The 23,095-nt window shown below is 43.7% G+C and overlaps 1 protein-coding gene and 1 pseudogene across 2 annotated transcripts; one reads left to right on the forward strand and one right to left on the reverse strand.

Moving 5' to 3' along the window:
• Positions 1-2,734: 2,734 nt before the first annotated feature.
• c7b (complement component 7b) lies at positions 2,735-8,307 on the forward strand. Of its 2 annotated transcripts, none has more exons than XM_023984088.2 (17): positions 2,735-2,818; positions 2,904-2,965; positions 3,058-3,133; positions 3,243-3,411; positions 3,567-3,714; positions 3,923-4,061; positions 4,164-4,292; positions 4,397-4,640; positions 4,752-4,865; positions 5,081-5,247; positions 5,357-5,585; positions 5,768-5,939; positions 6,086-6,173; positions 6,292-6,424; positions 6,921-7,109; positions 7,246-7,342; positions 7,464-8,307. In XM_023984088.2, exons 1-17 carry the CDS (start codon positions 2,813-2,815, stop codon positions 7,765-7,767), a joined length of 2,466 nt encoding a protein of 821 aa, XP_023839856.1. In that variant the 5' UTR covers positions 2,735-2,812; the 3' UTR covers positions 7,768-8,307. The 2 variants fall into 2 exon arrangements, with proteins under 2 accessions (XP_023839856.1, XP_023839857.1); XM_023984089.2 differs by having other exon boundaries at positions 3,243-3,384.
• Positions 8,308-8,519: 212 nt separating this feature from the next.
• LOC111960853 (complement component C6-like) lies at positions 8,520-13,766 on the reverse strand (annotated as a pseudogene).
• Between the last annotated feature and the right edge of the window lie 9,329 nt (positions 13,767-23,095).

A 23,095-nucleotide genomic window follows, 5' to 3' on the forward strand; every position in this document is an offset into this window, starting at 1 on the left:
GTAAAATTTCAATGTAAAATGTATGTGTAGCAGAAAAGCTGTAAAAACAAACAAGAAACCTGTCCTCCGAAGAGGGTGGATGGGTTAATAATAATAAAAGAAAAAAAGACACAAAAAAGACAAGTCTTTGGACTCTGAAATCGTTCCCCGTAGTTCGGAACTGTTTTCTGAAGTGCAACACTACACTGCCCTCCAGTGCCCCAGTTGAGTGCCTTTTCAGCTATGGTGGAAACCTGTGTACCTCTCAGCGAAACAGGATGTCTGATGCTCATCTACAGCATGTCCTCTTGCTGCAATACAACAGCAATTTCTGCCTTCAATCATCTCAGTAGGCTAGCTTCAGAATAGGCCTACTGCAATGCCATGTCTGATATGTGGGTTTATTGCACCTAGCTGCACTTTTTTTGCTTAAGCTTAAAAAAACTACTTGGTGGACTAAATGTGTGATTACACTATGCATATTGTAAAAACTTTTTTTATTCATATTTCTATTTCTCATGTTAGTCATTTAGCAGACGCTCTTATCCAGAGTGACTTACAGTAAGGAGTGCATACATTTTCATACTTTCTTGTAATGGTGTCCTGTGGGATAAGTGTTTAGCACCATCCATGTTGCTGTGTTACTTAAGCCCTTACCTATACATGGTTTTAACATGTTTCCTTTATCCTGCACTTTTTTAGACAGGTGTACATGATTAAAATACACATTGTGGTCTGACTGTGATCAGATCTTATAGGTGTAAATGGACAAGATCAGGATGAAGGATTCATGTTAGAGGCAGGTATACAGGGCTTAAATACATTTTTGTCACAATGTTTTGTGATGTGTTCTAATGTGGCTCTGCTTCGTGGCTTAAACATCCTGCAATAAATGTTGTTAAATTGGTAATTATCATTTTTTTCTTGTTATGTGTTTATGGGTGAAGTAATCCAAAAGTAACTGTAAGTAATCAGATTACGTTACTGAGGCCAGGTCATCTAAAATGTACATTACTGATTACAATTTTATACAGGTAACTAGTAACTGTAATGGATTACATTTAAAAAGTAACGTACCCAACCCTGAGTATGGGGACCTGGCCAACTGGATGACCCCGGTATGATCATGTGTCTCTTTGACGCTGCTGGCCGATCGTAGGACTACATGTGTGTAAAATTAATGTTTAAACATGTATTCTCTCTCTTCATTGCCTTCCACAGGGAAAGATGGTGAAGGGAATGGGAAGGATTATGGACCTAGTGGCCAGTGCATGAACCAAAGTGGTGGTGACCATGGAACATTCTGCTACGGTACACAAGTACCTATGGTACTTCATACACAATACTTTTTACCCTATACTAGTGTACCTAACATAATACACTATATGGTAGTAGTGTACCCTACTCTAAATACTATATTAAAACCTTTCTCCCTCCACTCAACGGGGGGCAAACATAAAATCCTGGAGGGTTGTACTCTGCACTGTGTTAATAGGGTGATCACTGAAAAGGTGAGCTTTCTTTAACTTGACTTCTGCAGGCAGTGTCAATCCCCTCTTCCTGTATGCACTCTGTCACTCACTCTCTTTTCCTGTCACCCTCTGTCTCCCAGGCAGTTTTATGATGTTGAAAAGACCAGCGGCTTCAATCTTATAGAGATATGGGAGGGACTGACTCCTGATGACATCAGAGTATGCACTGGCACAGACTTTGCTGTCAGTTTGACTACCATGAAAAGCCTATCCTTCATCTCAGCTGATGAATCATTAAATAAGCATGCTGACTCATCCATACAAATAATATAAACACTGAATGTTCTGTGCTTCCATTATAATGCATGACGCATAACTCGTTGATCATTGTTTGTGTTTATCTTTTTTGTGTTTACACCACATCACTCTGGGAGAGAGGAATACATTAGTGAAAGAGAAATACTATATGTTTAAGATGGCCAGGGCCTGCAGGCTTGGTGAAGGTATTGACCAGTGACAGCAGAGAGGATAACAGGGAGTCAGTGGGCTACAATGTGCCCATGGCTTACAACAGATTCAGCCTGTTGAAGAATACACTGCACTGCAATGACTGGTCATTCAAAAGCTGTATATTTGATGCTATTAATGTCTGATTGTTTTTATTTTAAAATGACACCTCTAACTACCTCTAATAAGAATCTGTACTTGAGTTTTTCAGTAAAATGTGAAACTCAAAAGCTAAAAACATACAATTGTTTTTGTTCAGTATGGGATGATAACTCCCTGTCAGCTGCTGTATTGTGTCTGGTTGATGTCATACATTACATACACATTTGCTTGGGAGCAACTGGAGTAGAAAAACTCATACAATTTGGCTCTACTAACTTGGGTAAATACAGGCTTGTGACCTTTGCACCAGTTGTGTGGAGCAGAGAGAGTCATCCTGGAACAACAACTCCCTCCCAACTCAGAAACAAAGTCCCAGTGCTGTTTGAACAAAAACACTTTTATTTCATGATTGTACATGCAGTATTACCTAATACCATCACAACAACCTTGACACCACCAATACTTTTGCTACAAATTAATAAAAGCCCATGGCAAAATGGATAGAAATATACTGATTAGGTTTGTTGCTGGCACAGGGCTACAAGGCCCCCATTAATTACGCATCAAGCAAGGGTGGGGGAAATGGGTCCTTATTGTTGTCTGGCTGGGGGAAAGAACATGAGTGTTTCTCCAGTGTGGAATGTCCTGAACTCTGGGTGCTGTTGAGTAAGCTCTCTCTTCACTGGCTATATGAGCTGGGCTCACTGTGCTGGGCCAGAGGAAAAGACCTGTCTGTCTCTGTGGTGTGCATTATGAAGGTAAGGAGTTCTCACTTATCCTCTCAACATGAATGATGATTACTATAACTCTATCTGACCATGTGAATGTCATTATTTCTCCTAGCTGAACTTGGATGTAACTCTGTCCTGTCTGACTCTGTTACTCTCCCTTCTCCCTCACATTTGGTATGTACTGAGAACCTGAATGTCTCATTCATGGTTGACATTTACAATTCAATGTAAAAGCTGAACATGATTGTCTCCATCCGTCCACTTAGCTGTGAGCGCCCTGTGAACTGCAGATGGGGACTTTATGGGGAATGGTCTGAATGCGATGGCTGCACAAAAACACAGGTACACACAGTCAATCACACGCACACACTTAATTGCATGGACTTCAAGAAAATAAGGTATTTTTAAAAAACGTGCATGTATTAATATGATGTTGTCTGAATATTTACAGGTCCGCACACGGATTGTTGAGGTGTTTGCCCAGTATCAGGGCAGTCCATGCTCTGGGGAGGCTTCTCAGAGTCAAGAGTGTGTCCCCAAGAAAGGATGTCCCTTGGGCATAGGCTGTGGAGAAAGGTTCCGCTGTTCCGCAGGTTCTTTTTCAAATCCACATGAAACCAGTAAAAATAAGACATTTTTGTCTATTTGTGCACTGTGTACTGAAATAGTGTATTGTTTAGTATGTGTATTTTCATGTCATACAGGTGACCGATGTGTATGTATGTGCATATATGATTCATAAACGACAACAACAACATATGTATGTGTATCTTAGGACAGTGTGTGAGCCTCTCTCTGGTATGTAACGGAGACCAGGACTGTGAGGAGGGCGGGACAGACGAGAGACACTGTGATGCTGACAACAGCCACTATGTGTGTGACCTGGACAAGACTCCTCCCAACTCTGACCACACTGGCAAAGGGTAGGCACGCCCCCCTCTATCACTAACATCATATGACATGTGTAGTACAACACATCTTGCAAATTTGATGTGATGAGTTTTGCTTGTGTTTTTCTTAATGGCCACTTTGCATTGGCTATACTGTATTTCCCAACATGTTGATGTGATAATCCAGTGTTGAAGATGTGCAGATAGGTATCCGAGTTATGGTTTGTATTGTCCCCTGTAGGTATGATGTGCTGACAGGGAAGTTCAGGTCTGGTGTCATTAACACACTAAGCTTCGGAGGGCAGTGCAGGAAGGTTTTCAGTGGAGACCACAAGACCTTCTACAGATTGCCTCAGAGTATCCTCAGGTACACCTTCCAGGTGAGCCATACTATACTACATGGGACTGCAGGTTTGGTTTAGTAACAGGTAGTAACTTACTGGTGAAGTAATACAACTACAATCTGTGAGATCTCTTCCTAGGTGGTGGTTGAGAATGACTTCACCGATGAGGCCTATGAGAGCTCCTGGTCCTACATGAAGCACATCCAGGACAACGCCTTATGGGGACATGATCGCCGCACTTTTCACACAGAGCTCAACAAAGACAAGGTGACTCACTGAGACTATAGCTGGTTGATGACAATATAGCCCTGCGTGAGTATGTAGAGTATGATGGTTAGGTCTTATATGCGTGTGTCCCTCTCTTCTGCCAGTCTCACAGGCTGCTGATCATAAAGAATCAGGTGGAGCTAGCCCAGTTCCAGAACACCGTGCCCCAGTACGTCACTCTGGCTGAGGGCTTCTGGAAGGCGCTGTCCTCCCTCCCAACCACGTACAGTTACCCAGCCTACCGCTCCCTCCTGCAGACCTATGGCACCCACTACTTGTCAGAGGGGGCCCTGGGGGGCCAGTACCAGGCCCTGCTGGAGTTTGACAACGAGGCCCTCAAAGAGACCAGTGAGTAGGACCCCTTTCTCACCAGATAGAGACACATAACTGTTAAATATGGTATTCAATGCATTGAATACATTACACATTCTTTTTGATTTCCTCTTTCTCTGATTAAAGGCACAACAGATACAGAGTACCAACGGTGTGTTACGAAGAAGAAGCGCCGCTTGTTCAGGAAAAAGGTCAAAACCACATGTGAGAAACTGGTGGACTCTCTCAAGACCTCTAAAGGTAGGTCCTACAAGTTTCTATGTCACCCTTAGTAAACCTTATATACACGGTATGCACCACGAGTGCTACAGTGAATCTAAAACAACACAGTAGTAGAACATATCAACTAGTCTGAATTGTTAAGAATAGAAAGGTACTGAATTGAATAGGTCTGAATTGACAATAACAGATGCATTGTATGTAATCACCTCTGCCAACCATGATCCTGTCTGCAGAGTATAACAACAACAAGCTGCCTATTAAGACCAATGTCATCGGTGGAGACACATCCTTCATAGCTGGCCTGAGTGTCCTGGACCTGGAGAACCCTGAGGCCAATGGACAAATGTATGACAAGTGGGCCCGCTCTGTCAAGGACTTCCCTCAAGTCATCAACATGAAGGTAGCATAATCACATATATCTCATATAACTATAAACTTTTTAGTCAATTTATATCATATTTTTTGGGATGCCATCATGTTATACTGTATCGTGTCCATCCATATTGTAGCTGCGGCCTCTGTATGAGCTGGTGAAGGAGGTGCAGTGTGCCGGGCTGAGGAAGCTCCATCTGAAGAGAGCTACAGAGGAGTACCTGGCAGAGGAGCATCCCTGCCACTGCCGGCCCTGCCACAACAACGGGCAGCCCCTGCTGACTGGCACAGAGTGTAAATGTGTCTGCAGGCCTGGTACCTCGGGTCCTGCCTGTGAAAGTGGCACTGTTATAGGGGAGCAGCCAGGTAAAACAACCTAAATTGCTCACTTCCTGTACTGACTTGTCCACTGACACTGTATTGTTCCTACAGGCCCCTTGCCTCTGACACTGAGCCAGCAAGATTTCAGATCAATGTATGATGTTGTTGTACATTTATCCATAATGATTGACTTATAAATGTGATATTTTGGCTTTGTCTTTTATAAGGGGTGATCCATGGGAGCTGGAGCTGCTGGTCGTCATGGGGATCTTGTTCTCAAAGTCAAATGTCAAGGTCTAGGACCTGCACTAACCCTGCCCCCAGGCGAGGGGGCCTCCATTGTGTGGGGCTGCCCACAGAACATACTTCCTGTGAAGAGCCAGACCTACAACAATTACAGTGAGGAAACTTGACCTCTCACCAAATATGCTGTGTACAACAAGCACACCTTAGCACAGTAGCTACAGTTACAATAACCTCAGTAGACTTGACCAGTTGCCACATCTGCTTCAGAGTATGGGGGTTGACTGTGTGTTTGTCTGCAGGATGATGGAGCCTCAGTGTTTTGGTCTCTCTATAAGTCCACCGAAGGCATGTAGAGCCCCGCCAGCCCTGAGGAATGGCTTTGTCCTGGTAATGGTCACCTTTCCATTCCTGTTATCTATTGCAAAATTCAATAACCTTCAAGGAAGTGTGTGTGAATTTGTCTGCTGTTTGTTGTGAAAAAGCATCAATGTGTATTTGTATCTAGAGCCCCAGAGATGTATACCTTGTAGGCAGTAAGATTGAGTACTCCTGCATAGAGGGCCACTACATCACTGGAGAAACTGTGGCTGAGTGCACTGACAACAACAGCTGGACCAGAGGACCATTGGAGTGCAAGAGTAGGTACTCAAAGGGTTAACTTTTTAAGACACTGAGGTTGGATCTGACTCACTCAAACCACAGAGTTTCTAAACTCAGAGGCGCAACATCGCAAGACTTCCCGGGAACGCTTGCGAAGCAGACCAGGCTGGAGTTTGGGGTTTGAGAAGTCAATGAGAGAAGTGAACAATTCTTCTTTAGATGTTAATTTTCTCAAAATATAAAGGCACAACCTAGATTTGAGACAAGGTCTTAAGTAGTTGAACATGTTATTACTCTGACTTCGTAAAAGTGACAAGCTGACCCATTTTCATTTTCATGCCGTTGATTTGAGAGACTGCACATGCACCGCTTGGCGCGAGACAACCGTTAGACCTAATTATGAGTTTCTACGCATGAGCTTAGCTAGCCAACGTTGCCATGACATTGCCAACAAGTTTGATCGTGGATTTCTATTGGAGAAGCAGTTTTAGCCTATCTTCATACTGTACTGTCTTTGCTCAAACTCTATTCAAGGTGCAACATGTGATGTTCCGTCCCTTGAGAATGATGTCACAGGCACGCCTTGGAAAGTGATCTATCAAATTGGGGACAGTGTGTCCCTGTCCTGTCCTGTGGGGATGATGAGAGAGGGCATGGCAGAGATCATCTGCAGCTCCAGTCTGCAGTGGTCTCCATCCCCAGACAGCATAAGGTGCAGAGAAGGTAATTGATCCAGAGATTCAACTGCTACATGGGAATCAAGAAAGCAAATTCTTACCATCTTTGCTCTGAAATTAAATGAGGAGGCATCCCATTCCATTAAATATTAATTTTGATGTGTTTATTCTGTGTGTGCCAGTGCCAAAGGGCCCCACCCCTCCACTTGGCTTGAACTGCAAACTATGGGAAACACCAGGAAAGAGTCAGTGTGTGTGTAAGCTTCCATACCAATGCCAGTGAGTATTTCAACTGCAGTCTTTTCACATTTATTGACTTTTGACAGGGTAATACAACTAAGTATATACAACCCACTGGAAATAAACAAGATATTTTAATCTGATTATTTTTCTCTTTAAGGCCATCCCTGCAGTTATGTGCCACCCTCCACACAGGCAGAACAAGTAAATTGGGCATGTGTCAACTTGGAGCTCTGCAGTGTCTGGGGCGGAGCTTCAAGCTGGTGAAGGACAGTGATTGTGATTGGTCGGATCAGGGGCTCACTTCCTGCCAGGAGGAGTGCTTTGACACCTCTGTCCAGCTCTGTGTCAAACTACCAGACAGTGCTGTTGCTGTGACAATGTCAGAATGTGAGGTGGGGGCTCGGAGGTGCCAGGGGGAGCAGTTTGATGTGGTCAGCATCAAGGCCTGTTCTGCACTTTAAAGCATGATTCTTAATCCATAATTGTAATGTTGTTGTTTTTTACATAGAAGAGAGTAGTCCCTTATATTCTAATAAAGTGTGCATCAAGGTAGAGCTATCCATTTTCTACTCTACATGGTAATGGAGAGAACTATGCCACTAAGCTTTTGACTTCAGACAACTTTTTTGAACTTCCTTTATTGGTTGAAATTTGGCCATAGAATCAATGAACGAAAAACACGTATTTTCAATGTCTGTAAATGACACCTTGTCAACTTCTGTAAAATATGTATTTTATCTTTCATTCAGCACCTAAAATGCACCTGATTTCAATGTCTGAATAGTACGTATTTTCAATGTCCGGAAAATACGTATGTTTGACGTCCGTATAAGATGTATTATCACCTTTCATTCAGTACTGGAAATGCACATTATGTCATGTCTGGAAAATATGTCTAAAAGATGACTGGGATTGTTGCAAGTTGTAAATAAAAGAGCATTAGACAAAAAAGGTTACATTTTTGTTAATTTCAATTAAACGCTACGTTGTGACACAATAGAGTTGATTGCATTAAGTTACATTTTTTAACAACAAGTTAACAACAATCTAAATTTTAGCTAATTAAGTTGAACCAAGCTGCATCTGAAACGGGACAAAACGTGCTCCTTCTGAACGTTACTCTTTACAGTTAAATGTAGTGTGTGCTCTATGGTATTATGGACAAGGAGAGAGTGATAGAATATGGGAAGAGGATGGGTACAACAGAACCTGATTATGTGGACTCTTCACACAGGCCTTCATTGAGAATCTCAAACACCATCTTTCTACACTTAATGGCAGCCATGGAGCACAGGGTCATACTCTTGCTCTGGGTCTTCAGCAGCTTCACACAGAACATGTGTTCTCCCTCAGGACAGTCCTGGGGAACTTCACACAGAACATGTGTTCTCCCTCAGGACAGTCCTGGGGAACTTCACACAGAACATGTGTTCTCCCTTAGGACAGTCCTGGGGAACTTCACACAGACATTGTTTGGACTCTGAGTGCACAAAGACAAGGGTAAGAGCAACATGTATATGAAATTATTTTGCTATGTTGAAATTCTATCAACAAATTAATCTTTGACAAATAATTAATTGTATTGCATCTTAACTAGTTAAAACTATTTTCAGATAAGGTTATTTCAGCTGAACGTGGTCAAGTGCTATCTGACTCAGAGGGAATGTGTGGCCAGTCAGTGTTACCGGTGCAGCTCTTACACTCGTAACAGATGTCAGAGTTGCAGGGCTCCTGGACTGAGCTCTTGGCAGACATGGTGGCACTGAACTTGGCCCAGGCTGACCACATCCTTGTCACATGGACCCACATTCATGGAGAAGAGCTGGTCACCATGGCAACAACCCGGGTGGAAACCACAATAGGACATCATCACACTACTGCCAACTTCAACATTGAAGATGCAGAACTTGTTTTTGTATGCGCTGTAATACACACAACACACACAAAGGTGGAGCACACACAGACATGGAAACCATAGATCAATCCAAGTAGAGCTAACATTAAAAGGCACTTAACCCATTAATATTACATTATTCATGACTTAATGAAGGTTGATAAATGAAAGTGCTCACATACAAGTCTCACGCCACGCAAATACATTTGGAACTATCATGCCTCTCCTCCCCCACATTGAGTGTTAGAAACAAACAACTTATCTGGACAGACACACAGACAGGACAAAAATCCAATTACGTCATTATGTAATTGAATCCTATTGTCAATCATGTGATCTTCACTTAATTGTCGATAAACTATATGACTTAAAAAGGACACCAACATCCACTAATGTTTCTTCAAAGCCCCTTTGAGACAGTCTCCACCTATTTTGCAGTGCAGGTCATCGGGATGTGAAGGCTCCCAGGGTAGACTCTTGCCTAACCTGGGACATGACGGTCTGCACTGACTCGACTGCACTGTCAGTGCAGTCCAGTCCCACAGAGTGGCCCACTTTGCACTACTTTAAAATAATTGAGTTAAGAAAGCCTCTATACAAACATGGTTTCTTTTTTGCTTTCTTGAGTACGGCAGCTCCAAAATGCAGGTGTTTCAGCCTAGTTCATTGCTTTTTGTGGTGGTGGGGCAGCCAGTGGAAAATACGGAGCGTAGGGGTTGATAATGTTCTCTAGTTGCGCCGTGATTGGCTCAGTGTTCTGTCACTCATGGGGACTCTACGTCACTGCCAAATCTAAGTGTAGAGCTCGAAAATTCAAGCCCCTTGGGTGCTGCCATAGAGTTACATTAGAAGTGCCCATCCAAGAAGGCTCAAGGTCATTGGCCACAGATAAAATTAAGTCAAATCACGTTATATCTACAGTATCTTTAATTGGATTGATCATGTCAACATCATACTTTCAAAATATTAGCTAGCAGTCATCATAAATCAAGTCAACAATCTACTGGCAAATCCTTTTTAATCCTTGTCATATGAAGAGAAATAATGAAGAGAAATTACAGATAAAACGTATCGGTGCTCATCGGCCATTGGACATAAGCATTACACAACAAGTTGGAAATCTCAAATTCAACAATGAGTGGTTTGGAAGGAATCAGTGGCTAACTGCAAGCATTGCAAAGCAATCACTAGCCTGCTATTCAGTGGAGTGGCTGTGTTGTCCCAATTCTCGTTTTAAGGTTCTCTTTTACTATTTTAAAATGCTAAACATTCAACGTTGGTCATGCTGTAAATCCAGCATGATTTCTGCCGCAACCAAAACAACTGTTAACTCAGAACTAGGAAGTCTGACTTCAGTGAGTTCAAGACAACTCAGGAAAAAACTAGCTACAACTGGGAAAATAAGTTTTAAACGGTCACCCAACTCGGAATTGTCAATCGGGAACTTGAGCCTCTTTCTAGAACTACGACCTGAAGATCACTGACGTCATCATGATTCGACACAGTTTTTTTTTCGGAGTTCCCAGTTGTCTTGAAAGCACCATAAATCCAGAGAAAGACAGACTTTTATGACAAAGTTTGAAGACAAAATTGTCTAAAGAAGAACAGTGACTTAAATGTAAAATGTAAATGTAAACAGTATTATTGCTTATTTAATCAGGACAACAGTTTTCAGCTGTGCTAACATAATTGCAAAAGTGTTTTCTAATGATTAATTAGCCTTTTAAAATGATAAACTTGGATTAGCTAACACAACGTGACATTGGAACACAGGAGTGATGGTTGCTGATAATGGGCCTCTGTACGCCTATGTAGATATTCCATAAAAAATCTGTAGTTTCCAGCTACAATAGTCATTTACAACATTAACAATGTCTGCATTGTATTTCTGATCAATTTGATGTTATTTTAATGGACAAAAAAATTGCTTTTCTTTCAAAAACACAGACACTTCTAAGCGACCCCAAACTTTTGAACGGTAGTGTAGGTTTCGCGGAAAGAGATCAGGATGCCTTGAGAGGATTAGGCGATGAGTGGCTAATCTGCCCTTGCCTTCCGTTCTGCTAGCTACCGTTCAATAGCTGGAAAATAAATGGGACGAACTGAAAGCACAGATATCCTACCAATGGGACAATAAAAACTGTAATATCTTCTGTTTCACCGAGTCGTGGCTGAACAACAACATTAAACACATACAGCTGGCGGGTTATACAGTCTATCGGCAGGACAGAACAGCAGCCTCTGGTAAGATGGGCAGGGGCCTATGCATTTTGGAAAAAATAGCTGGTGCGCAATATATAAGGAAGTCTCAGGGTTTTGTTCGTCTGAGGTAGAGTATCTCATGATAAGCTGTAGACCACACTATCTACCTAACGAGTTTTCATCTGTATATTTGTGGCTGTATACATACCACCACAGACTGAAGCTGGCACTAAAACCGCACTGAATGAGCTGTATTCCGCCATAAGCAAACAGGAAAAAGCTAATCCAGAGGCGGAGCTCATAGTGGCCGGGGACTTTAATGCAGGGAAACTTAAACCAGTTTACCTAATTTCTATCAGCATATTAAATGTGCAACCAGAGGGAAAAAACTCTAAACCACCTTTACTCTTCCTCGCCCACCATTTGGCAAATCTGACCATAACTCCATCCTCCTGATTCCTGCTTAAAGAAAAAATTTGTCTCGGTTGACTCTTTTTGTAGATCAGGTCTGTACATTTACTCCACTGAAGCTTACTGTACAAGAGGACACCCAGATATTTGTATTCCTCTACAATCTCTATGTTCTGACCTCTGATAGATGTTGCAGAGGTAGGTGTTGTACGCTTCCTGAAGTCTATGCACATGTCTTTGGTCTTGTTGGTATTGAGGACCAAGTGTGATTCGTCACACCACTTTACAAAGTCATTTAGGACCGGGCCATGTTGTTCCTCATCATCATGCAACAGGCTGATCAAGACAGTGTCATCAGTGAACTTAATGAGGTGTCTGTCAGGATGTGAACTGGTACAACTAATAGTGTACAATATGTACAGGAGTGTGGACTAAACACATCCCTGAGGAGAGCCTGTGTTGGTGGTGCGTATGTCCGACATGTGGGGACCTACTTAGACCCGCTGTGACCGCTGGCTCAGGATGTCCAACAGCCACAAAACCAGCCCCCCATCTAAGGAGAAGTCCCGAATGAGTCTCTGTGCCAGAATGTAAGGCTGGATTGTGTTGAAGGCAGAAGGAAAGTCAACAAACAAAACCTTGACATGGGATTTGGCACCCTCTAGATGTCTATAGACCATGTTGAGGAGAGTAAGAATGGCGTCATCAACTCCTTTGCTGGGCTGATAGGCAAACTGAAATGGGTCGAGGAGCTTCTGGGTGGCGCTGAGAGCATGACTTTTCACAATTTTCTCAAAGCATTTCATTACTAAGGATTATTGAGTTTTTCCACAATACTGGCACGTGTTGCTGGTCGCGTGAGGATTGGAAAATGTCTGTAAAAACACCAGCCAATTGATCAGTACAGTGCTTTAACACATGTTCACTTATTTTGTCTGTGCCTGGGCTTTTGTGTGCGTTACATCCCCAGAACAACTTCAAAACATCAGCCTATTTAACAACAACCCTCTCAAACATTTGTAATGATGCTTCCATTTGTTTTACCTCCAACACAAAGTTGTCTTATTCAATTCTTGAGAAGAAAACATTCAGTTCATTAGCCATGTTCTGGCCCTCATGTCTCCCAAAGTCAGCACTGTTTTTTCCCCTGCCTATGTGTGTCACGCCCTGATCTGTTTCACCTCTCCTTGTGCTTGTCTCCACCCCCCTCCAGGTGTCGCCCATCTTCCCCATTATAACATGGGTACTTATACCTGTGTTCTCTGTCTGTTGTCAGTTTGTCTTCTATGTCAAGTCAACAAGCGTTTTGTCTCAGTTCCTGTTTTTCCCAGTCTCTCCTTTTCTTGCCCGCCTGCCTGACCACTCTGCCTGCCCCTGAGCCTGCCTGCCATCCTGTAACTTTGCCACTACTCTGGATTATCAACCCCTGCCTGCCTTGACCTGTCGTTTGCCTGCCCCTGTTGCCTTAATAAACATTGTTACTTCAACAAAGTCTGCATTTGGGTCTTACCTGAAACCTGATCGTACGAACTGGCCACGATTGACCCAGCAGACTTGGACCAGCTCCACAACGCCATCTCTTCCCAAGGAACCACCATTGGTAGGCATGAGGAGTTTCTTCGCAGTCTGATGGAAGGGGTCCAAGACGTGGCCGAACATCACGACCTAACATTGGACGCATTGTGGGAGCAATTCCATGGGTTGCCTACTAGGCAGCCTACCACGACAGTAACCTCCCAGCCCCTCAGTAACCCGGCTGGTAGCAACGCCATCACCCCGGTAACCCTGCTTACCTCCCCCGTAGCGCTATGATGGAGATTCCAGATACTGCCGGGCCTTTCTCTCCCAGTGCTCCATTGTTTTCGAGCTGCAGTCTTCTTCGTTCCCCTCGGACCGCTCGAGGATAGCGTACATCATTACGCTAATGTCTGGGAGGGCACTCGCCTGGGCCATGGCGGTGTGGGAGCAACAATCCACCGTCTGCCTCAGTCTGGAGGTATTCGTGGCGGAGGTGAGAAGTTATTAAGGTTCTGTTGTCCAGGAGAGAGGCTGCCCGGAAGTTACTCCAGCTTGGGCAGGACTCCCTGAGTGTGGCAGACTATGTGGTGGATTTCCGCACGCTAGCAGCGGAGGGTGCCTGGAATCCTGAAGCGCTGTTCGACACATTTCTGCACAAATTATTTTAGGAAGTAAAAGACAAGCTTGCAGCCAGGGAACTACCGACAGGTCTCGACTCACTCATCGCTTTAACCATCTGGATCTATGGACGGCTACGGGAACGTAGGAGGGAGAAGAGGTCTGATTGCGGTCCCAATCTGTCACGAATCCCGCTTCCTGAGTCTGTTTTTGCCTGTGTTCTGTCCTGGAGTGTTTTTCCGGTGTCCTGGAACGCATCCTGTCTGGTTGCCGGGCGACGTAGCTAGTTGGGAGATCTCTGATTACCCGCACCTGTATCCCATCAGCTATCTGCACACCTGGTCCTGATCATCACCCCTCCACTTCATAAGCTCTGACCTGACATCCATTCCCTGCTGGATCGTTAGCCATGAACAGTATGTTGTGCCAGCGTATCAGCCTCCAGTTTGATAGAGTTTGTTTTGTTGTTTTGTACGTCTTGCTTGCCTTGAACTTACCTCCGTTTGTTCTGTCTACAGTCATTCACCCGGAACACTCACCCCATCCCTGCCTGGTCGTCGGTGGCTTCTGTTACTCCCTTGGATCTGCCTATTCACTCCCATCAACTCACCTCCGCTGCCCGCTCCGCCACCTGGATCTTTCTACCTCTACGTTTAAACTTGTAAATAAATACTCACCTTCGTCCTACTCTCCTTGTCCTGGTCTGCTTCTGGGTTCTATTTTAGAAAACCGTGACACAATCACTCACTCAGGGATCCCACCTCTGGAAGTCCCCGGTGTCTATGCTCCCGAGAGGATCCGAGCTTACCCGAGTTCCTCCAAAAGCCGATGCAGCTCGACAGGGCTAGGCCGTCTCCAGCCGAACTCGTACGCAGACTTAACAGCCGTCTTCATCGACCTGGCCAAGGCTTTCGACTCTGTCAATCACCATATTCTTATCGGCAGACTCAGTAAGCCTCGGTTTTTCTATGACTGCCTTGCCTGTTCACCAACTCACTTTGCAGACAGAGTTTCAGTGTGTCAAATCGGAGGGCATGTTGTCCGGTCCTGGCAGTCTCTATGGGGGTACCACAGGGTTAATTCTCGGGCCGACTCTTTTCTCTGTATACATCAATGATGTTGCTCTTGCTGCGGGCGATTCCCTGATCCACCTCTACGCAGACGACACCATTCTATATACTTCCGGCCCTTCCTTGGACATGTGCTATCTAACCTCCAAACGAGCTTCAATGCATACAACACTCCTTCCGTGGCCTCCACTGCTCTTAAAACGCTAGTAAAACCAAATGCATGCTTTTCACCGTTGCTGCCTGCACCCGCACCCCAACTAGCATCACACCCTGGACGGTTCCGACCTAGAATATGTGGACATCTATAAGTACCTAGGTGTCTGGCTAGACTGCAAACTCTCCTTCCAGACTCATATCAAACATCTCCAATCCAAAATCAAATCAAGAATCGGCTTTCTATCCCGCAACAAAGCCTCCTTCACTCACGCCGCCAAACTTACCTAGTAAAACTGACTATCCTACCGATCTCGACTTCGGCGATGTCATCTACAAAATAGCTTCCAATACTCTACTCAAGCAAACTGGATGCAGTTTATCACAGTGCCATTCGTTTTGTTACTAAAGCACCTTATACGACCCACCACTGCAGCCTGTATGCCCTAGTCGGCTGGCCCTCGCTACATGTTCGTCGTCAGACCCACATGGCTCCAGGTCATCTACAAGGCTATGCTAGGTAGTGCCGCCTTATCTCAGTTCACTGGTCACGATGGCTACACCCACCCGCAGCACGCGCTCCAGCAGGTGTATCTCACTGATCATCCCTAAAGCCAAAACCTCATTTGGACGCCTTTCCTTCCAGTTCTCTGCTGCTCGCGACTGGAACGAATTGCAAAAATCTCTGAAGTTGGAGACTTTTATCTCCCTCAAACACTTTAAAAAATCTGCTATCCGAGCAGCTAACGATCGCTGCAGCTGTACATAGTCCATCTGTAAACTACCCACCCAATTTACCTACCTCACCCCCCATACTGCTTTTATTTATTTACTTTTCTGCTCTTTTGCACACACAGTATCTCTTTCTTGCACATGATCATCTGATGATTTATCACTCCATGTTAATCTGCTAAATCGTAATATTCTATTTATAGCCTACCTCATGCCTTTTGCACACATTGTATATAGATCTCTTTTTTTTTTCTACCATGTTATTGACTTGTTTATTGTTTACTCCATGTGTAACTCTGTGTTGTCTGTTCACACTGCTATGCTTTATCTTGGCCAGGTCGCAGTTGCAAATGAGAACTTGTTCTCAACTAGCCTACCTGGTTAAATAAAGGTGAAATAAAAATAAATAAAAATAAACACTCAGAGTTGTCTGTATTGCGGTACTAACGGTCATTATGGGTCTACCTGTCCCTTCAAGAGACCTAGCTCATTTGTAGGAATGAGTAATCTGGTTGGGTCTTAACCTCTAATCTCCTCCCAAACCCGGATCCGGAGCACCCCTCCACAAGTAAAAAAGCTGACTAGCATAGCTAGCATAGCGTCACAAGTAAATACTAGCATCTAAATATCATTAAATCACAAGTCCAAGACACCAGATGAAAGATACACATCTTGTGAACCCCAGCATCATTTCTGATTTTTAAAATGTTTTACAGGGAAGACACAATATGTAAATCTATTAGCTAACCACGTTAGCAAAAGACACCACTTTTTTTTACTCCACCAGTTTTTTACTCCATACCAGCTAGCTATCACAAATTCGACCAAATAAAGATATATATACGCCACTAACCAAGAAACAACTTCATAGAGATGACAGTCTAATAACATATTTATTGTATAGCATATGTCTTTTAGAAAAATGTGCATATTTCAGGTATAAATCACAGTTTCTACATTGCAGCTGCAATCTGAAATAGTGCCGAAGCTGCAAGAATAATTACAGAGACCAACGTCAAATACCTAATTACTCATCTTAAACATTTCTGAAAAAACACAGCACAGCGACAGCAAATGAAAGCCCAACATCTTGTGAATCCAGCCAATATGTCAGATTTTTTAAGTGTTTAACAGCGAAACACAATAATAGCATTATATTAGCTTAGCACAATAGCCAGAAACACAAGCAATTTACCAGCAGCACAGGTTAGCGATCGTAACAATACAGCAAAAGATATATAATTTTGACTAACGCTTGATATACTTCGTCAGATGACAGTCCTGTAACATCATATTACACCAATGCATATAGGTTTTGTGTTCGAAAATGTGCATATTTAGCAGCACAAATCGTGGTTATACAATGTGATCTAGTGGCAACAGGTCATGCATTCTGGCCGGCGCCATCTTGGAAAGGCAACCTAATCTAATCAATAATAATCGTAAACTTGACTAAAAATACAGGTTGGACAGCAAATGAAAGATGCATTAGTTATTAATGCAACCGCTGAGTTAGATTTTTAAAAATTAACGTTACTAGACATACAGTGTGCGTTACAGCCAGACTAGTGCCGCAATAATGGCGGACAAATGCGTTTACATTTTTCCAATAAAACGGAATAACATCATAAATAGCTCTTTACTTTTGGACGAGTTCCATCAGAATCTTGGGCAAGTGGTCCTTTGTCCAAAAGAATCGTTGCTTGGTTGTAAACGTCGTCTTCAACTTCGGAATTAGCAGCTAACATTAGCTATGTGGCCACACACATGCCCAAATGTTCAAAGCGCAATACTAAGGAAATTCCCGAAAATAGCAATATACTCGCATAAACTGAATATAACTCGGTTTAAAATAAACTTCGTTATGATGTTTCTAACACCTATATCGAATTAAATTACAGACGGATATAGCTAAGGCCGATAACTGAGCGTTTCAAAATGCCATTCTGAGGTCTTGCTTTGCGCAATGACGACGTCGAAAAGAGAGCTCCCTTCGTTCCTTGGCCTTTTATAAGCTCTGAGAACTACGTAGACACTCCATTCCACTTCTCATTGGTTACTGACATCCAGGGGAAGGCGGGTGCAGTTCATGTCGACCCATAGGATACATACAGAGCTTTAAACTGATCTGAGAACAGAGCCTCGTTTCAGACCTTCGCAGTTCCTGTCATGAATTTCGCTGCAGAAAGAGTTCTGGTTCACCCACAGACATAATTCAAACGGTTTTAGAAACTAGAGGTTGTTTTCTATCCAATAGTAATAATAATATGCATATTGTACGAGCAAGAATTGAGTACGAGGCAGTTTAATTTGGGAACGATAAATGTCCAAGTTGAAACAGCACCCCCTGTAGTGTCAAGAGGTTTTAAGAACAATTTTGCTTCTCCCCCTACTCGCCCCCCTCTCCATGCCACCCTGCTGTGGGGCGAACAGTTCAAGTCTCTCCAGATACTCATCGACTCGGGGTTGATATGAGTCTTATGGACATTACCCTGGCGTCCGAGCTGGGCATCCCCACTCAACCCTTCTCCATTGCCATGAATGTTAGAACACTGGATGGGAGCTCTATAGGCCGGGTCACCCACCATACCACCCCCATCAACCTACGAGTGTCGGGGAACCACAGCGAGACGATCCAATTCCTGCTAATTGAGTCTCCGCAGGTTCCTGTGGTATAGGGATTATCTTTGCTCCAGCGACACAATCCCTCGATTGACTGGTCTGCTGGTGGCGTCGTGGGCTGGAGCCCGTTCTGCCACACTCATTGCCTGTAATCAGCGCTGCCTGCCCCGAGACGTCTTCCTGGGGGCTTGGAAATTGCCCCGAACCTCTCCGCCAGTCCCACGGAGTACCAGGACCTCCAGGAGGGGTTCAGGCCCGGGCCAGTTTGCTTCTGCAACACCGACCAGTACCCAAGGATGTTAAGCCGGATGCGTTGGCACACCGATATAGCCCCTTGGCTACACCCCCGGAAGCCGAGACCTTTCCCCCCTACTCCAAGATCATTAGCCCCTCTGCTGTTCGTCCTCTGTTGCCCCGTACTCTCTGTATACTTCCTACTTTTCATGTGTCTAGATGTAAACCCGTAAATGTAAAATGTAAACCCGTGTCTCATAGCCCTTTGTCTCCTGTTTCCTGTTTGTCAAGTCAACCAGCGTTTTGTCTCAGCTCCTGCTTTTCCCAGTCTTTCCTTTTCTTGCCCGCCTGCCTTCCCCTGAGCCTGCCTGCCATCCTGTACCTTTGCCTCTACTCTGGATTATTGACCCTGCCTGCCTTGACCTGTCGTTTGCCTGCCCCTGTTGCTGTAATAAACATTGTTACTTCAACACAGTCTGCATTTTGGTCTTACCTGAAACCTGATAATGTGGCGGGCACACTAGCCATGGATTTAATCCCTTGCCAGGCCACCCTTGAGTTTCCTGAGGAGAGGGTTCTCTCCACCCTTTACTTGTACGCCTCCTTATCCACCAGTATCTGTCTTTTGATCTCACATTGTACATCTCTTAAAGCCTGTCTATAACCCTCAGCATAAACTGCCTTCTTCCTATCAAGTAGCGATTTTAGATTTTTTGATACCCAAGGCTTGTTGTTAGGGAAGATTTTACAGGTCTTAGTAGGCACAACTGACTCAACACAGAAGTTTACATAGTCTGAAACAACATCTGTGAGTTCATCAAGATCAGAGCTGCTGTCCTCAAATACCTCCCACATAGTACAGTCAAAACACCCCTGGAGACAAGTGATACTGTTGTCATTCCAGATCTGGACAGTTTTAACTGTGGGTTTCTCCCTCTCCAGGAGCCAACAGTAGGTTGGCCTGAGGTAGACCACATTGTGGTCTGATGTCCCAAGGGGAGGTCTGGTGGTGGCAGAGAATGCATTTTGTATTGTCCCATAGCACAAATCAAGAGTCTTATTTTTCTTAGTGTGACATTTCACATACTGGTGGTACGTGAGCAGGACTTTGTGCAAAGTACAGTTGTTAAAATCCCCTAAATTAAATTTGGGTGCGTCAGGGGAGATGGATTCCAGTTTCTGTGACAGATTATAAATAATCTCTGATTTTGCTATTAGCTTTTGGTTGAATGTACACAATGGTAACAAACAATTGGGGGAACTCACGGGGCAGATAGTAGGGTCGCGGTGACACAGAAAGCAGTTCAATGTCAGGGATACAGTCTATTTCTTACCAGGATTTACACCACTGGTCTCTGACAAGCAGGCAGAGACCAGTGGTTTCTCTGTGATGGTCAGATCACGGTCCGCTCTGACCAGAGTGAAGCCAGCCGGCTCCACTTCCCTGTCCGGGACTCTGTCATCCAGCCAAGTCTCAGTAAACTCCAGCAAACAAGCCTCCCGGTATCCGTGTTGGAAGCACAGATTCGCTGACAGCTCATCCGCTTTCCCACTCAGTTACTGGGCATTGATCAGCAAGGTGGTGGGTAAGGGAAGTTTGTTCTTTAATGTCTTAAGTCTTTGTCTGAAGTCTTTGACCCCGCATTTTCCAAGTTTGCATTTGGGTTTGTAATCCACTCGCAGACAATCAGGGATTAGATGGGGCATTGGGATATCCAGCACGTTTGTTTGAGTTGCATTGTAGTAGGAACTCTCACCTGTATTGGATTCCGCTGTCAGCAGCGTTTTCATAATTTAGTCCATTTGTAGCGGGTATGTACATGATCAACAAGATCAGTCCAACATCCCACCACTGTAAATCCATCGTTGACAAATGGCAGATAGCTTACAAAGTGTACAAATTAAAAACGTAAAAGAATGCCACACCAAACGTCACACACATTGGGGGATGCAACAGAGCCGCGCCCCTTGTAGAAGCACCTTTGGCAAGTAAACGTAAGTCATACATAAGTCATACATACACAAACAATGAAATAAGTGAATTAATTGTTTTCATATTTCATTATATTCCATGGAGCGAGTTCTGGCCTCATACTCCAATACAGCAGGGTTGTCTATGAGGGATTTGGCCCAGTTCCCATAAGTGGTGCAGTCAGGTGCAGACCCTTTTCTCTCCCAGACCCTTTTCTCTCCCCGCCTCTCCGGTCCTGCCTCCGCACACAGTGAAGAAAGACTTTTCGAACTGCACAAACGAGCCTTACCAACAACAGTAAATGGTGAAATGCCAATTCTCATCACAACCTTTGAGAGAGATACATAATGCAACCTAACAAGTAAAAAGTGAAGATGACTAGAGCAATGTTCAATTTGTGTGTACCGGTAATAAAAAAACATGTTTTTGAGTCATCGTACTGTCAGAGCATCTTACAACATTTGAACTTTGCGAGTATATTATGATGTTCATGCTCGACTCAGACCTGAGGCATCCTTTGATATGCTCTTCTGTTAAACCTATGAAAATCAAACAGACAAATAGACAATTCATGAATTTGTTACAAAACAAGGAAAACTGGTCTGGCAGGGGGTGTCATGCCTCCTTTTGACCACGAGGTTGTGCTCTTGTACCTTTGTTCTTGAGCTCCAGTCAGCTGTATAAAGTTATCTGGGATTTCCACCAGTGGAAGCAGAACCACAGCTAGACCTACGCCCAGACTGATCCCAGACCAGTTAAACATGGGGAAATATCCTGAGATGAGATCCCTATGTAGTAGTATTGTACCTTGATCTCAAAGCTCTCTACATTGGCTGGGACGCGGTAGTTAAGCCTGTAGCTGCTGCCTCTACTCTTGTTCAGGTTGCAGGTGTCACCCATGAACTTGTCATCCAGAACCGCACCCCTCATGTCCTCTGCCACAGCGTTGAACCTGAAACAGGACAGTAACACAAGCCAGCAGCATTGACCCTGAAGTTACTTTACTTTTCTTCAAATCACAGGACACGTTGAGTCTTTGAAGAAATATCAAGAAATTCCATGACTGATACATGAAGCAGTCCTTATCTGTTTTTATGCCAATGACTACGGCGAAACATCTACTGTGACATTGACCACTGCTCCAGACAATGTCTTTTGCTGACATTTGACCTTTAATCTACCCGCTTCCTATGAGGTCAGCTCAGGGACCACTCTCTTCTCAACATGACACAAAATGTTGAATTCATCACAGTTCTTCTCATCTGAGTTGTCTCCACAGTCATTCTGTTTATTGCATGTTAGTTTGGATCTGATACTGCAACCTGTGACAAGGGGAAATATACACTACCGTTCAAAAGTTTGGGGTCACTTCGAGAATTTCCTTGTTTTTGAAAGAATAGCAAATTTTTTGTCAATTAAAATAACATCAAATTGATCAGAAATACAATGCAGACATTGTTAATGTTGTAAATGACTATGGTAGCTGTAAACAACAGATTTTTTATGGAATATCTACATAGGCGTACAGAGGTCCATTATCAGCAACCATCACTCCTGTGTTCCAATGTCACGTTGTGTTAGCTAATCCAAGTTTATCATTTTAAAAGGCCAATTGATCTTTAGAAAACTCTTTTGCAATTATGTTAGCACAGCTGAAAACTGTTTTTCTGATTAAATAAGCAATAAAACTGGCCTTGTTTAGACTAGTTGTGTATCTGGAGCATCAGCATCTGTGGGTTCAATTACAGGCTCAAAATGGCCAGAAAATACTTTCTTCTGAAACTCGTCAGTCTATTCTTGTTCTGAGAAATGAAGGCTATTTCATGCGAGAAATTGCCAAGAAACTGAAGATCTCGTACAGCGCTGTGTACCACTCCCTTCACAGAACAGAGCAAACTGGCTCTAACCAGAATAGAAAGAGGAGTGGAAGGCCCCGGTGCACAACTGAGCAAGAGGACAAGTACATTAGAGTGTCTAGTTTAAGAAACAGACACCTCATAAGTCCTCAACTGGCAGCATCATTAAATAGTAACCGCAAAACTCCGGGATGAGCAGACACACAATATTTTTTTAATTGCAGGCCCCTGAACCATAATCTTGATCTCATCTTAGTACTTCTTGAATATATAATATTCTTTATAATTGCTTTGTGCTTTTTAATGCAGATCTTTTATCACCCCGGGATGCTGGCCTTCTAGGAAGAATTCCTTTGTCCAGTGTCTGTGTTCTTTTGCCCATCATAATCTTTCTTTTTATTGGTCAGTCTGAAATATGGCTTTTTCTTTGCAACTGCCTGGAAGTCCAGCATCCCGGAGTCGCATCTTCACTGTTGACGTTTAGACTGGTGTTTTGCTGGTACTATT

Source organism: Salvelinus sp. IW2-2015, linkage group LG4q.1:29, assembly GCF_002910315.2.
Source record: "Salvelinus sp. IW2-2015 linkage group LG4q.1:29, ASM291031v2, whole genome shotgun sequence".
In the NCBI taxonomy this organism is placed as follows: Eukaryota; Metazoa; Chordata; class Actinopteri; order Salmoniformes; family Salmonidae; genus Salvelinus; species Salvelinus sp. IW2-2015.

Excerpts from the sequence above, each read along its gene's own strand:
- c7b (XM_023984088.2), top strand. Across the intron at positions 4,641-4,751 it reads CGAGGCCCTCAAAGAGACCA|GCACAACAGATACAGAGTAC; the intron begins GTGAGTAGGACC and ends CTCTGATTAAAG. Across the intron at positions 7,343-7,463 it reads AAGCTTCCATACCAATGCCA|GCCATCCCTGCAGTTATGTG; the intron begins GTGAGTATTTCA and ends TTTCTCTTTAAG.